General features: G+C 47.3%; 1 protein-coding gene across 2 annotated transcripts in view; it reads left to right on the plus strand.

Annotated features, from left to right (window-relative positions):
* SMAD3 (SMAD family member 3) overlaps window positions 1-13,647 on the plus strand; it is a 75,532-nt gene that overhangs the window by 21,577 nt on the left and 40,308 nt on the right. The window contains exon 1 of one of the 2 annotated variants that reach the window (XM_080551514.1): window positions 6,195-7,852. The exons of the other annotated variant lie outside the window; for it this stretch is intronic. Coding sequence (XP_080407640.1) covers window positions 7,821-7,852 — 32 coding nt within the window. The 5' untranslated portion in view covers window positions 6,195-7,820. Of the gene's footprint in view, window positions 1-6,194; window positions 7,853-13,647 lie in introns of those variants that run through there. 2 annotated transcript variants of the gene reach the window in all.

The following is a 13,647-nucleotide window of genomic DNA, read 5'->3' on the forward strand; positions in this document are numbered from 1 at the left end:
GTTCCGGGGCAGCGCTCAGCCAGCTCCCTCCTGCCCTCTTTCCCAGACACTCTTCAGATCTAAGCAGGGGATGGGATGCGAACTGGGTGAATTGCCTTTGTGGCAGCAGTGGGCTGATTCCAGCCACCATCTTTCCTAGAGAAAGTTTGTTCTCTGCCACATGGAGGAGGAGGGCGGCAGGATGCGGCCGGTGGGCAGCACAAGGCGTGAGCTGCCTTCCTCCTGGAGCTGCTGTCCGGGCTCACCGTCCGCTCTAGCAAAGCCTATGGGTTGCTCAGATGTACAGGTTTTTTGGTGTCTGAAAGCAGGATCAACTTGCCGAGTCTTAGATGTTGATGCCAGATGTATTTGGATGTGGTTTGCTTTGTTCTTAGACAATAGAGAGCTTTAAAGAAAGAGGAATATTACTTTTGCCCATATGTCCCATTGTTTCCATCCTGGGCACAATCCTGGCCACGGAGTTCAGCATTATCATGCTGATTCTGTTTGCAGTGACTCATGGAGTTGAACATTTGTCATGCATTTTGTTGAATCTTTGATCTCTTCTTCTTTTTTGATCAAACTCTGAATTTGCATCCTGTGCTGCAGTAACTGGTGGCTTTGTGAAGCCCTTCTCAGGGAGCAAGCCCTGTCGTTGGGCATTGACCAGATGCCTGAGCTGTTGGGTGTGTTTGGTTAGTTTCGCATGTTTCTTTCAGTTTTCCATGGTCTTGCTCTTTACCAGCAACAGTTTATAAAGGGAAATAACATGCAGATTATTTTTGAAATACTGTTAATGGCAGCCCAATAGCATGGATTTAAAAATAATGGGCAGAATGCCCTCTGTTAAAAATGAATCAATAAATCTCCCTGACGCTTGCTTTTAATGTAAGCTAGGTATTTTTTCTTTGATAGAGGCTAGACAAAACGGTAGTTTGAAAAATAGGAAGCATTCAGGAGATCATGCAGGTGAAGATCATTTAGCTTTTTCTATTTGGAAGTCTCGGGTTTTAATTAATTTACCTACAGTATCAGTGAGTACCTTTCATTTCTCTCTGAATGCAGGGCTGATGGCGGAATTTGAATAAACAGATACTGTAACACAATTTCCTGGCTGCTGTGTGAACCAAACTTGAAAAACGGAGAGTGATGAAACCGTAATTGGATTAAATGTATTCCTTTACCCGTTGGGAATATGGATAAAATTTCTGTCTTTCAATAGTTTTGTTTTGGCCATGTTAGTTTAAGATCCTAGGCTGATGGCTTGTGTTACAATGGGTTGAATAGCAGATGGCAACTATGGAAGTGTAAATTAGCTAGCAGCTGACATTACTTGGAGAGCTACTGATTGTGTTGATACCATTATATGGGGATAAGTGCTAGATAGCTGGTAAGGGGAGAGCAGAACTTACTTGGAATCGTTTCATTAAATTAACCCATCAAAAGTTCTTACTTGTATCTAGTTATAAGACTTTTTTTCCAAAATAACTTGTTGCTTTGACACCTAGAGTCAAATTCTTCGTGGGTGTAAATTCCTAGGCTGTAGAGGAGCAAAAAATTTTTTTAATGTTATTTTTTATTTTTAAATATCGTGCCCTTATTTCCTGGACTGCCCACATTTGGGCACACGAAGGTGAGGGGAGGAAGGCAAGGGGGCCAGACACTCCCATCGGAAGAGCCCGGGGGAATCTTTGTTTCTCTCGAGCAATTTCTTCCTCCTCGGGAGCGGTGGTGACAGGTTTTGCAGAGAGGAACATCCGGCTCCCTCGGCCAACGCAGTGCTAAAAGTGATTCAAGGTTCTTCAAAGAACCGGCGGATTTAGCAATACAGGATTATCGTATTGGCTGAGCAACTTGGGTACCTGCCTTGGATCATAGCTGCTGTGTGATGCATGGTAGGAGTTTCCAGGCCTTCCCGTAAAGATCTTGGCAAAGCTGTTAGCAAAAGAAAATAAAGTCTCTGTGCCTCGATACAGCACTCAGCGTGAGATGATTGACTTGCCTTCTACAGGGGAAAAAAAAAATACTCGGCAATCCCATTTTTAAATCTGTTTTTAGTATTTGATGTGTTGGCTTTTCTGTGTCAAAGACTTACAGAAATCTGATCAAGGTAAGGCATAACGTGAAGGCAGTGAGGAGAGCAGCACGCCCAAAGCATTGGACACTTTCCCCGGGGTCATAAATAAATAGACGGTGCAGCCTGTGGTGCTGCAGTGTTTGGATGGCGATGCTTCGCTCCGTGACTCTTCCCTAGCATGGAGTGTTGCATTAACACTGGTCAAAAGGCAAACAAGGACTTAGATTCAGCAAAGCTGTCTGGCTTCTTTTTAATGATCTGAGCTGGCTGCTGGAGGACTGGGGACCAGCCTGGGAATTACTGTCGTGTGGTTCAGAACTTCTCCAAGAGGCCCTTCGCTTCAGCCCTGGGAAACGTGGAGGGTAAGCACTGTGCACAACATCCACACGATGGGGATGCTTTTGCTACCATCCCCAGCATGTGTCACGGCAAAATCTTTGCCCATTGCTGGGCTTCTTTGTGGCCAAATGGAGCCAGTGGAAGTTGAGAACTGAGCCCGAACTGCACATTCACTAAAGAAGTGATTTTAAACATAAGCAACATAACGGTATGTTGTTGGGAATTTATTTGTGGCCTGATATCTCCGTTTGGAAATATTTCTGGCCCTGTGGGGGGAGAGCCTTTGCTTTCCGCGGATCCACCGTCCCAAATTGCTTCCGCAGCTGCTGGAGGCTGCGAGCCTTCCACGCTCTGCAGCCGGAGCTGCTGCTCCTTTCTCAGGATCCTTCTCCAGTTTTAGCCCTGAGCAGCTGCGCGCGCTGCCCCCGTTCCCTAGAGCCGCGTTATATCCAGCAGTGCAGGGAGGCCTCAGCGGGGTGGACAGGCAGCGAGAAATGGGGTCGGTGCTGTGGGGAAACCCGGACTGCGTCCCTGCTGCTGACTGGAGGGCAGGGGAGCGAGGCCAGGCCCGGCAGGTTGAGCTTTCCCCGGGCTGTGGCAGCCTGCCTGGGCTTTGCATACCCTCTAGAATAATGTGTCTTTCTCCTCCTGAGTGCAGGCCTGGCTTCTGGGGAGATCTCTTGCTGTTTGTCCACATCTCGTGTTGGGCTTTTCTGCCTGAATCAGCGGGGAAGTGCGTGCAGGTAACAGCATCACCCAGGGGCTGCATCTCAGACCTCGCACTTCCAGCGATGCCGAGACAGCTCTGGGCTGTGGCTGAGAGACTTGCTTTCAGACTTCATTCCCTTTTTTTTCCCCCCCTCATGAATTTTCCGTCTTTAGTTTACAAAAAAGAATAGAGAAGGCTGTGTCAGGGGCACCACATTTTGAAGCAACGCTCGGAAGGGAGTTAAGCTGAAGGCAGGAGGGGTGCCCCAAGCTGCCACCCCAGCGCTGGTCTCTCTCCGGGCTGCGAGGAGCCGTAAGAAAGCGGCGCGGGCTCCAAGCGACTCCTGTTATTCAGCGCTCAGGAATGCAGAGGCATGCTCCAGCCGGGGTGTGGGCGGCTGTTTGGTTTGCGGTTCTTGCTAGGGGGTGGGTGATTTTGAAAAGCACTTGCTGAATTCGCATTTGGTTGAATAATGGCTACTTTATGTACAAATGATAAATGTTAGTCACAGCGGAGCAAAGACAGTTCTTGTGTTGGTCATGGATTTGGCATATCAAAAAAGGGAGAGGGAAAAAAAGAGCAAGCCCGGGGTTTCACTGCTTCAGAAACTGCAAAATTAAACAGAGCTGCGCTTATGTTATGTGACATCTTTAAGCCTTTGGCTCTCTCCACTTAATGCCAGATATCTAAATTGGAAATATTCATTGCAACTGGCATATCTTTTAGGAGCCTGTCATCACAGAAGAACTGTCATCAAACTGTCCTTGCTAAGTTGTTTCTGTTAAGTGCTTTTTTTTTTTCAGTGCTTCAGTGTTGGATGAGTCATTTCGGGTTTCCTATGGCAAGTGGTGGCTGCTACAAACTTATAGGGTCTTCACTGGATTTGCATGGTTGTTCTTTTTCTTGTTTCGTTCCAGAATCAAAGATTCTGGTCAACTAAGCTGTATTGCTAGATTTATGCAAGTTTCTCTGACTAAGCACCTTGGTTTCTCTTGGAGAAACCAGCCCCTCTTGGAGTCACACTTTGCTGACACAATTTTTCAGGTTATTTCAGTGCATGAATACGTGACGAGAACAGGACTGCATGTGAAAAAAGAGCATGTTAGAGCTAGTTTGCTTTGTCAACACTTTATTCCCGTATTGATTACTTGCTGTTATTGCTTATCTGGAGGAGCAAAGCTCAGCACTTGGCTGAGGTTATCTCTGTGTCTGGGTCGCTGCGATGCTTCCTGGGAAGCGACCTTGTGCATCCCACATTTTTCCATCCCTCTCCTTTGGCCCTGCTCACAGCCAGGTGCCCAGGTTCTCCTGCCTTAACTTGGTGTCGCGTCCCCAAAAGCAGCACCAGACAGCAGATGCTGGGATGTGGGCTGCCACAACGGGCCTCGCCTTTAGGGTAAACACGGGCTCCAAACAAAGTGCATCCGTCCCTGTAGCAGCTCCTGGAGGGCTGCGAAGTGGCTTCGGTGGGTGCAGATGCTGTAATTTAAAGCAGGGTGCTGCAACACTTTGGCAGTCCGGTTTGTCACCGCTCCGCTCCTGGGGTTTACGCCGAGCCTTGTGCAAAGTTTAAAATCCTCTTCTTCACGCCGCTTGTTTTCCATGACCCTGCGTCCAGCGCTGAAGCTCGGACCCGAAAGGAACCGATTCAGACCGCTCCTGATGAGGCCGAACGCAAAGCCCCGGAGCCTGGGCAGGGTGGGCTCCAGGACCCGCTTTCACCGAGGGCAGCAGGATTCCTCCTATTGCCTCGAGCACGGCAGCTGAAGGGATTGCTGCCGCAAGGTTTTAATTAATGGGGGAGGGGGAAACCCACAAATATTTCCTTGCTTTCCAAAAGATGAAAAGGGGGCTGCGTATCGCTTTTAACGTCAATAATGTTAATCACGCAAAGCCACAAAAAGGAAATTAAACTTTAAAAACCATGTTAAAATAACACTAAGGGTTTGACTATAGCCCACAGAGGCAAGAAAGTTCAAAGGGAAGACTGAACTTCATCTGACCCTGCTGTGCCTAGGAATTGCGACACAGTTTGTCTGTAATATTATCCAATTTTTTGTCTTCCGCGGAGCAGGAAGAGGAAGGTCAGTGGCACCCTATGTAAACTTGCAGTTCCTACAACTCTAAAAAGAAAGGCTTGAAAATTGCAACTTAATACATCCAAGCTATCAGATGATTATATATGTGTGGATTTATATGGTACTTATCAGAAAAGAAAAGATCTCTTTAAACATAGTAGTGTTTTGCTATTTTTTTATGCCCAGAGCTGGCCTATGAGCAGAACGTCTTTCCCTTGGCATCAATACTCTGTTGTTCCTCTAAACTTTTCGGCTTTTCAGTTTAAATCCTTCTTATAAAAAAGCATTGAACTCTTCTGATGGTAGCTAACTGTGTTTCCCTGACCTTTTTTCTCGTTCTGCTACCGAAACCTTGGTTCTGGTGTGTGGGGGGAGCTTTTTAAGTGTTTCTCGCTCGTTTGGAGTTTTCTTACAGATGTTGGTATTTTTTGGCCCGGCACTTGAAATGCTGTCAAGAAAAGTAACACTTAACAAGCTGGGAAATTCTTGAGTTAATTACTGCTGCCTTTCTCACAGGTGTTGCAACTGTTTCACTTTTGGCTTCACCAGAGCTTTTTAATCAGAGGTTTGAGTATCTCTTGTGCCTTGGCACCCTGCAGAAGAGCTGGGTGCCAACTGCTTCTTCGCAGTGTGCTGGTATAACCCGATACTGCAGAGGAGAGGTGAACTTTATGCCACACTTTCGGTTTTAGAGCAGTAATGAGGGTTTGAACTCTCTTGGTTCTTTGTTTCCTTCGCCCTTGAGCCCTCAGCTCAGGAGGTGCATCCCCACCAGCACCGTTCCCCATGGTCCATATATCCGTCTACCTCTGCAGCTCCCTGCAATTTCTCCTGTTGCCACTTTTCCATTTCCCCCGTGTGCCCTCGTCCGTTGATTTTTCTCTCCCGGCTGGGTTTGTCCCCGGCCAGGAGTCCACCCCGATCTCCGGAGCTCGCTGCACTTTGCCAGCGGGACGTTCCCCCTAGCATGTACAGAGGCAGCCTCTGTGTTTCCATTTCCCTCTGCATCACCACTGCACGCTTTTTCCTCGCCGCTTCACTTTGAGGGTACGATGTGCTGGACCCACAGGCGAAGTCAGCAAGCGTGGATGTTTCACTGCAAGGTGTTAACAAAACGTCATCTTGCGATGTGATCTGCGGGTTGTTATCGGTCTGGTTTAAGTCATCGGCAAGACGCCTTCTGCTTCTGTATCTCCTGTCATTTACAGTGGGAATTCTGGCTTTTTGGGGGGTTTCTCACTAATGCCCTTAGAAGTTACAGTACCGCAGCCCAACGCTTGCTCAGAGAAGAGCCGGCAAGCCATGCAGACAGCCTCGTGCGCTCGGCTGACCAAAAAAGCCCAGGACCCAGAGCAGCCCAAACGGTGACCTAGGATGAAATCTGCAAGTGAGTAACGCGGCGCTCAGAAGCAGCTCGTAGCTGCTCCCGTGGACCCGCGGCGTCGTGCTTGGGTGGCTTGGAGCAACCCGTCTGCGAGGAGGGAAGTCCCCAGAAGATCCCCGCTTTCGCCGGGGAAGCCGCGGTGAGAGCACACGGTGAGACACGGAGTGGAGCCTCGCTGCCTGCCCGCCGTGGGTGCATTCGAAGAGCGAGGTCCTGCGTGGTGTGTTGCCCTGCAGGGACTGCCGGGGGGGCAAAGAGCTTGGAGAGGAGTGTTTTTTCCCTAGGCCCGTCTGCCTTGACGCTGCGCAGAGTCAGGACCCCCTCAGTTTCGGGAGCGCTGTTTGGGGTGGGTTGTCAAACCCCTGCGGTTTCGCTGTGCGTGTACTTCACGTGTGCGTTACTGATCCCTTAGGGGTGCATTCTGCAGTTTCTCAGTGCGAGGGGGAGGGGTTTTTTTGGTGAAGCGTGAAGCCTGTAGCACGGGTACGTGTGGTTGGTTTTGTATTTACTTTTTTGGAGCAGCTCCAGTGAAGCTCTTCTCCTCTGAGTAACTCCAGAGGCCTCCTGCACAGACTGAGCAAATGGAATTCCCACAAGAGACGCTCCAAAACTTTTTTTTTTTTTAATAACAGCCAATTAATAAAAGGCTGCCGCTGCATACACTCACCCCATACTCATTCAAAATGCATTTGATTAGACCAAACCACACGGCGTAGATGGGAGAAAGGCACAATTTGCAGCGGGGGTTCAGGATTTCATTTTCACAGTGACCCGTGAGAGACCCGGCGAGGCCGACTGGCAGAGGGCAATCCACAGACTTCGCTGCGGAAGCAGCATGGGAATGACGTGTAAGCCCTGGACTGTGAGAAGATTTTTTTTTTTTTAAAGTCATACAAAGCAAATATGTACACAGACGTGACCGGCCTGGTCCAAAGCCCGTCTGCATTTCACAAACCCTCCCTGAGCTCTGGATTAAGTCCTAAGTCTCTGAAGAGGAACAAGGGAGTTGCTTATTGGGATTCTCCTGGGCTCTGCCCTGATAGAGCAGGGGTGACTGGTTCCGCGAAAAGGAGATAGCAAGGAGGCATGCCTGATAGCGAGGAGCATAGCGTGAGCGCTCCCCTGCCTCTACGCACGCGCGCCTTCAGAAATGTTTAGGCAGAAGGACTGTAACAAGGAGGGAGGCTATTAAAATGTCAATTTAGAAAGGCAAATATAAACAGTAAATGTTGCTCGTCGCTGTCGTAAATTGGTATGAAGAATTTCCTGCCTTGTCGCTGTCAGATGTAAGATAAATTTTATTTTTCTCATTGCTCTTACTTTCCACTAAGCATGCGCATAGGCATGATGCAGAAATGGTATTAAATGTTGGACACAACAGGGAACTTGCGGACTTAACGCTCTTGTTCCCTTCATTACTTGAGATCGGTTGTCTCCCTTTGCCTCAGTTTCCTTTCTTCGAAATGGAGCAAATAATTATTTGGGGGCTCTTGAGACAACTTTGTGGAATTGTATCAGGCATTCGAGTGCTGTGTTAATGAGGGCCATATAATTGCATAATTACATACAAAATGCAGGGGTTTTTTTTCTGGTTGTGACAAACTTTGTAGTATAATGATGTAAGGAGGGAAAACTTAGAGTGCTTGCAAACATCACACGGAATTTCAGCATTGCAAGCAATATTTATACTTGGGGATAGAGCACGGTGTAAAGGCTGTATTGCAGCATCTTTTTATTAATAAAGTTAATTTGTGCAACCTTCAAGTTTTGCCCCAGCACTGCAAGGAAAGACAGATGCCACGGCAGCAGGCAAGCAGCGAAGTGTGACTTCTAACCCGTGCCCACTACGTGACCGCAGCCAGGAAGGGGAAGCAAGATGCCTACTGACGCTGGTGTGTGTGAAATGTGATTGTCACTGCGCTCACATACCCTTTCCTGCAGACCTCTGAGATCTGCAGGGTTGTGGGCACAGTCATCTTCTCCACTTGCCTTTCTTATACCTTGCTATTTAGAGTAAGAGGTGTAGTCATGGGCAAGCTTCGCTTCTTGTTAGACAGTGGTTCTGCTTGGACTGGTTTTCTGCGAATGGCAACTCTTCCAAGTTGTCTCTCATATCCCCTCTCTCCTTTCCTGCCTCCTCTTGGGGAATAACGAAATGGATCCCTGCCTCAATTAGGCACAGGAGGGAGCAGACTGCGTAGTCCATAGAGAAAGCCAGGATAAAAAGTAAATGGGTTCCTAAAGTGCTGGGTTAGGGTGGTTTGGTGCAAAATACCTCTTGATGCCATATGGAGTTGTCGTGGGTCTGTGTGTGCCAGGAGGGATGCTAGCAGCTAAGATATCATTAGGTACCCTACAGGTTTTATGAGGATAATCAAGCAGGATTTTCAGTTTGAGCAATTACTTAGTGTTTTTTAAAAGAAACTAATCCCAGTTTTCAGGAAAAATGCAATCAAAACTTGACTTGCCCAAGAGTCACGAGCAGATTAGTAAAGGAAAAGAGCAGTAAGTAAACATGTTTATTGGGCAATGCATTTTTAAAGCAAATAGGCATGATCAGTGAGTTACATTTTGGAATCGTGAATATTTAAAAAAAAAATTATGGGTCAAACATTTGGTGTCTCAGTGATTTCACTCATTTAATTTTGGTCAATTATTTTGTACAACTCCGTCTCGTGGGAGGGTCCCGTCACAGCACAGAGGATCTTGTATTAGCATATACCCTGAATTGCCATTGAATTTTCTCAGAACTTCAACGTGTAGCATTCTGACGTCTGCTAATGAAGATCTGGCATTTCACATGGCTTTTTGTCTTGCACGTATGGATAGGACCACACCATGACTGCACTGTTGTTAGCTCCAGGCCCTGCTGCAAAGGAATTAGTACAAGCAAAGATGTTCACTACAAAGCTGTTACTTTTGTCCTGTATAACTCTTGTTTCTGGCTGTAAGAGGTTAAGCAAGGTTGAAAATCATGCATTTCACAGAAAAGCAAAGTTTTACTGTAGCGTGCCTTAGCAATATTCTCCAAGATAGCTAAGCAGTCTGCCAGTAGGATTTCATGTCAGTTATAAATGTTAATTACTTTATAATGGTAAGAAGAGACATCTCTTACTGATACAACTGCATCAACGAGAGGGCTATTGGTGAAAACGTGATTACAAGAATCACGCTTTTTAATTCACATTGCTGTGCCAATCAAGATTTCAGGCCTAGCTTGGTAAAAACAAAAGATAAAGGAGCTGAGGTTTCACATTATGGAAGTATTCACCCAGGAGTTAGGGCTGTGCAAAACCAGGCCGGAGCAAAACAGAACTGCGCAGTGATGAGATGCTGAACCACATGCGGAGCTGAAATGTGTCTGTGTGTGTGCCTTGTCAGCAGAAATACCTTCCTGGGGGTAAAAGAAAGTCACAAAGTTCTGTATGGGATTGCTGCCAATTTGAAATATGGTCTTGTGCTTGCTTGCCTACCGGCATGTGACACAAAGCCCATATGTTGGTTATAACTGGAGTTAGATCATGGTTAAGAGTGAAAGGCCTTAATTGCATAAACAGAAGCAAAACATGGGTAATAATTGCTGGTAGAAAGAACAAGGATAAAAAATGTTTTCCTGAATTGTTTTTAACCAGTAACACCCCACATGAAGGAGGGCTTGATATCTGGGAATGCAGTTTCCACAAGGAGTGGTGAATACACGCAGCCCACAAGGCTTACAAGGTCAGAGCATAGTTTATAGCAAGGCTTTTTTTTTCTTTTTTGCTTTTTTTTTTTGGCATTGTAGGTTGTTTCTACTTCATCACCTTCGGGGTGATCTTTAGGGATCATCATTGGTGCGTTTTCCTTCAGTGAGGAAAATACAGGTTGACTTTTTGGTGGTGTGCCGCCTGTTAGGGTGGCCGGGTCAGCCGATGGTGATACTGACCTTCGTTTGTCACCTCCCCGTGCTCAGTCGTTAAGATGTCCTTCAGTCTGGTAAACTGTTGTGAAATGCCATCAAAAAGCATTTCATAACGTAAATGAAAAACAAAACCCAGAAAAGGTTGTTTAAAAAGCATGTTACATTTCGATGTAGCTTGTGGAAGATCTTCCCATGAGAGAATGTTATATGCTACCTGGAAAAAAAAATACATTAAAACGAACTTACAGACAGAAAGCATGGACTGAAGTGACTACGTTGCTGACTGGCACCCAGCCGTACCCTGCAAACGTGGACAGATCCTCTCGTAAGTAGCCGGTGCCGAGCAGGCTCTGTTCTGCAGCCTCTATTTCTGAAGCCCGCACCCCCTGCGTTTTTGGGGGCACCCGCGTCAGGCCGACAGGCGGCACGTGTAACGCGGGCCTGTGCAGTCGGTGCCCACTGCTTCGCACTGGCTTTCAAAGTGCCTCGCTAAACACGGTGTAGAGCTCTTACTTCTTTTTAGGGATTGATTACTCCTGAAAAGTTGAGGTTCGAGCTATAAATGAGGTGTGTGAGGAGGGCGCCAAGCGGCGGTTCACGGATAAAATTGATCGCCTGTGCAGGCGGGATGGCAGCTTGCAGGTGAGCCTTCCTTCCCGTCACCCAGCACTTCTTGCCAGGCTGCTCGCTTTTGTTCATCCCTAAAACTCATGTCTGTGCTAGAACCGGCTTTCCCGATAGATGGGCTTCACTCCTGCGCGGCCACAGTTGCTTTATCGCGCCTTTAAAAACAGCCCATTGTGCCTCTCGCCTTCCTGTCTCTTTGTGCCTTTTTTCCGTTTCTAGATCTTCTATTAGAGGGCTCATCCCGTTCGTTTCAGGGAACTGCAGACTCCCTCGGGGCTTAGTTTCTTTTGCTGGGGACAAATTGTGACACGCTGCTTTTTTTTCTCTAGCTGCCACCAGTGGCATAGCAGAGGCCGGGTCTGCTCGGGGTGCCCCACGCTGCTCCCCCTTGCTCTGTCCCTCGGTGTCAGCCTCCTCTGTTACCGCACTAGATTGAAAAACTGGAGCATGCTAGAGATAGGAATCTGTGGCTAGACAACAGCGTGTTTTGGGTTATAACTTTGCCCTATCATGGCACTTTTGGCCTAATTAATCTCCCGAGAGGCAACTATGGTTGTTACCAGCTTCTCGAGGAAGATTTCGGGGGCTGTTACCTTTTGTGCTCTCGAGAGAAGGCAAAACCCCGATTCCATGGGATGGTTTTTTCAGTTCACTAGTGAACGTAGCTGTTTGTTTTATGCAGCCTAATTATTGCTGGGTTCTGGAAGGTAGGCTCTGGACAGCCATACTGCTAAAATAAACATGCTGCTGAAGGAAATCAGCTTGTGGTTAATTAGCAGCACAGAGGATGAATATGTATCAGTGTTCAGATGTTTGAATTGGAAGCTCTTTATATGACTTTATAGGCTTGGATGCACTAGCTTTTTTTTTCTAAATGCTACAGAGCCACTGAAAATGTATTTTTAAAAGCTTCTTTGAAGGCAGCTTTCTGTATTAAGCTGATTGAACCGATGTCATTTCCCTCGAACTTGCTGCAAAACTCTCCTATAAAAGCATAATGTTAGGAAAACCGCAGCAAAATGAGAGAAGCGAAGGCATGTGCCCAAGGAATAATGCCATCAAAGGCGGAATAACAGCACCACTCCTGCACCATTCTTACACCACTGCCTGGAAAGGGCCCAGGCATTGCCCTGAGGAGATGTCTTAAAATCTCCCCTCCTTCCCAAAGCCCATTTGTGCAGCGCTGCCACTTTTCAGGAAGGGCGTCTTGAGGATTCCTGTGATCCTGTCAAGGAGAAAACAGCCTTGTTGTAAAACAGCCTTGTAAAACAAAATGTTCCACCGAGAGTGAGTTGGCAGCACCATTGTGTGCTTTCTTTGAAATGTCCACGGGCTTCAAGTAAGGCCCTTGTCATCCACCTCATCTGTGAGCTCCTTTGGTGTGGTTTCTTTCATAGCATCCTTGGCTTTTTTTTTTTTTTCTTTCCCAGGTGCGTGCCCTCTTCAGATAGAGCTCCCAGCATGCTAAATGTGATCGCTTCACATGCATGGGGTGAGCCCTGCCAGCAGTGCTGCTCTTGAGCAGCAGCGCATATGGAAAGTCCTGGCGTTGTTACTGTGAAGGGAGCCTTATGTATAGGGTAACTCAGACTGTGGATGCGGGAAAGCGAGCAAGTGTAAAAAATATACGTTGCTAAATTTGCCCACACGTGTTGTAAACATTCTGTGTAAAATGTAAGTCAGAGGGGTTTGATGTTGCAACAAATACAGACTGGAGCGAAGTAATCTTAAAGAAGGAATGTAATAAACGCTTCGCCTCTGTTCATCTCTTCCCTCCCCAAAATATCAGGCAGGCCGGTTGTAGAGCGTGTGATGGGAGTGACCTAGTGCATCTCCTGCAGTCTGCCACGCTGAATTTTGGGCAAAGTACACTTTGGGATTTCACTAGTCAGGCTGAAGGCTGAATCCAGATGGATCTGGGAAGCTTGGGCTAGGATTGCTTAAATGGGAGTACAATCAAATGAAGTCCATTGAAGGCTGAGAATGCGTGGCCTGCTGGTGGGACGGCTGAGCTCTGCGGAAGGCCGGGATGGGGCCGAGCATCTCGTGCGTGGTGGCTGCACGTGGTGCTGGGCAGCACAAAGCCCAGCGAGCTCCCTGAATTGAGGCTGTTGGCTTTGCCCCGGGGGGAAGGGGCCTTCTGGATGGAGGACAGGCAGGAGCCCTACTAACCTACTGGCTGAGGAGCCCCGTGGAGAGCACAGCAGGCTGCAGGGATGGTAACCCAGCATCACTGTCAGCAACCCAGCCGGTCCTTCCCACCGGCTGCTGTGACTCCAGCAATTGTTTATTTTTAAGGGAAAGGCATTTGAAGTTAACCTTTTCCATTCAGTGGAGTTTGGCTTTGAGTTTTTTCAACCGTTCCAAAAAAGAAAATGAAATGTTGACTTTAAGCACCTCTGTTAAATACTCAGAAGCTGTGAAAGTGCATACTTCGTGAGGGAAAGTTGTGTTTTTAATGCGGTAGTTTGCATTTATAGGAAAGATAAACCTAGTCTGAAGTAACATTTCTCTAAGCCTTTTTTGGTAGAATTTGATCGGTGGTTTAAGCAA

This window comes from Anser brachyrhynchus (genome assembly GCF_964034855.1).
Source record: "Anser brachyrhynchus genome assembly, chromosome: 11".
Taxonomy (NCBI): Eukaryota; Metazoa; Chordata; class Aves; order Anseriformes; family Anatidae; genus Anser; species Anser brachyrhynchus.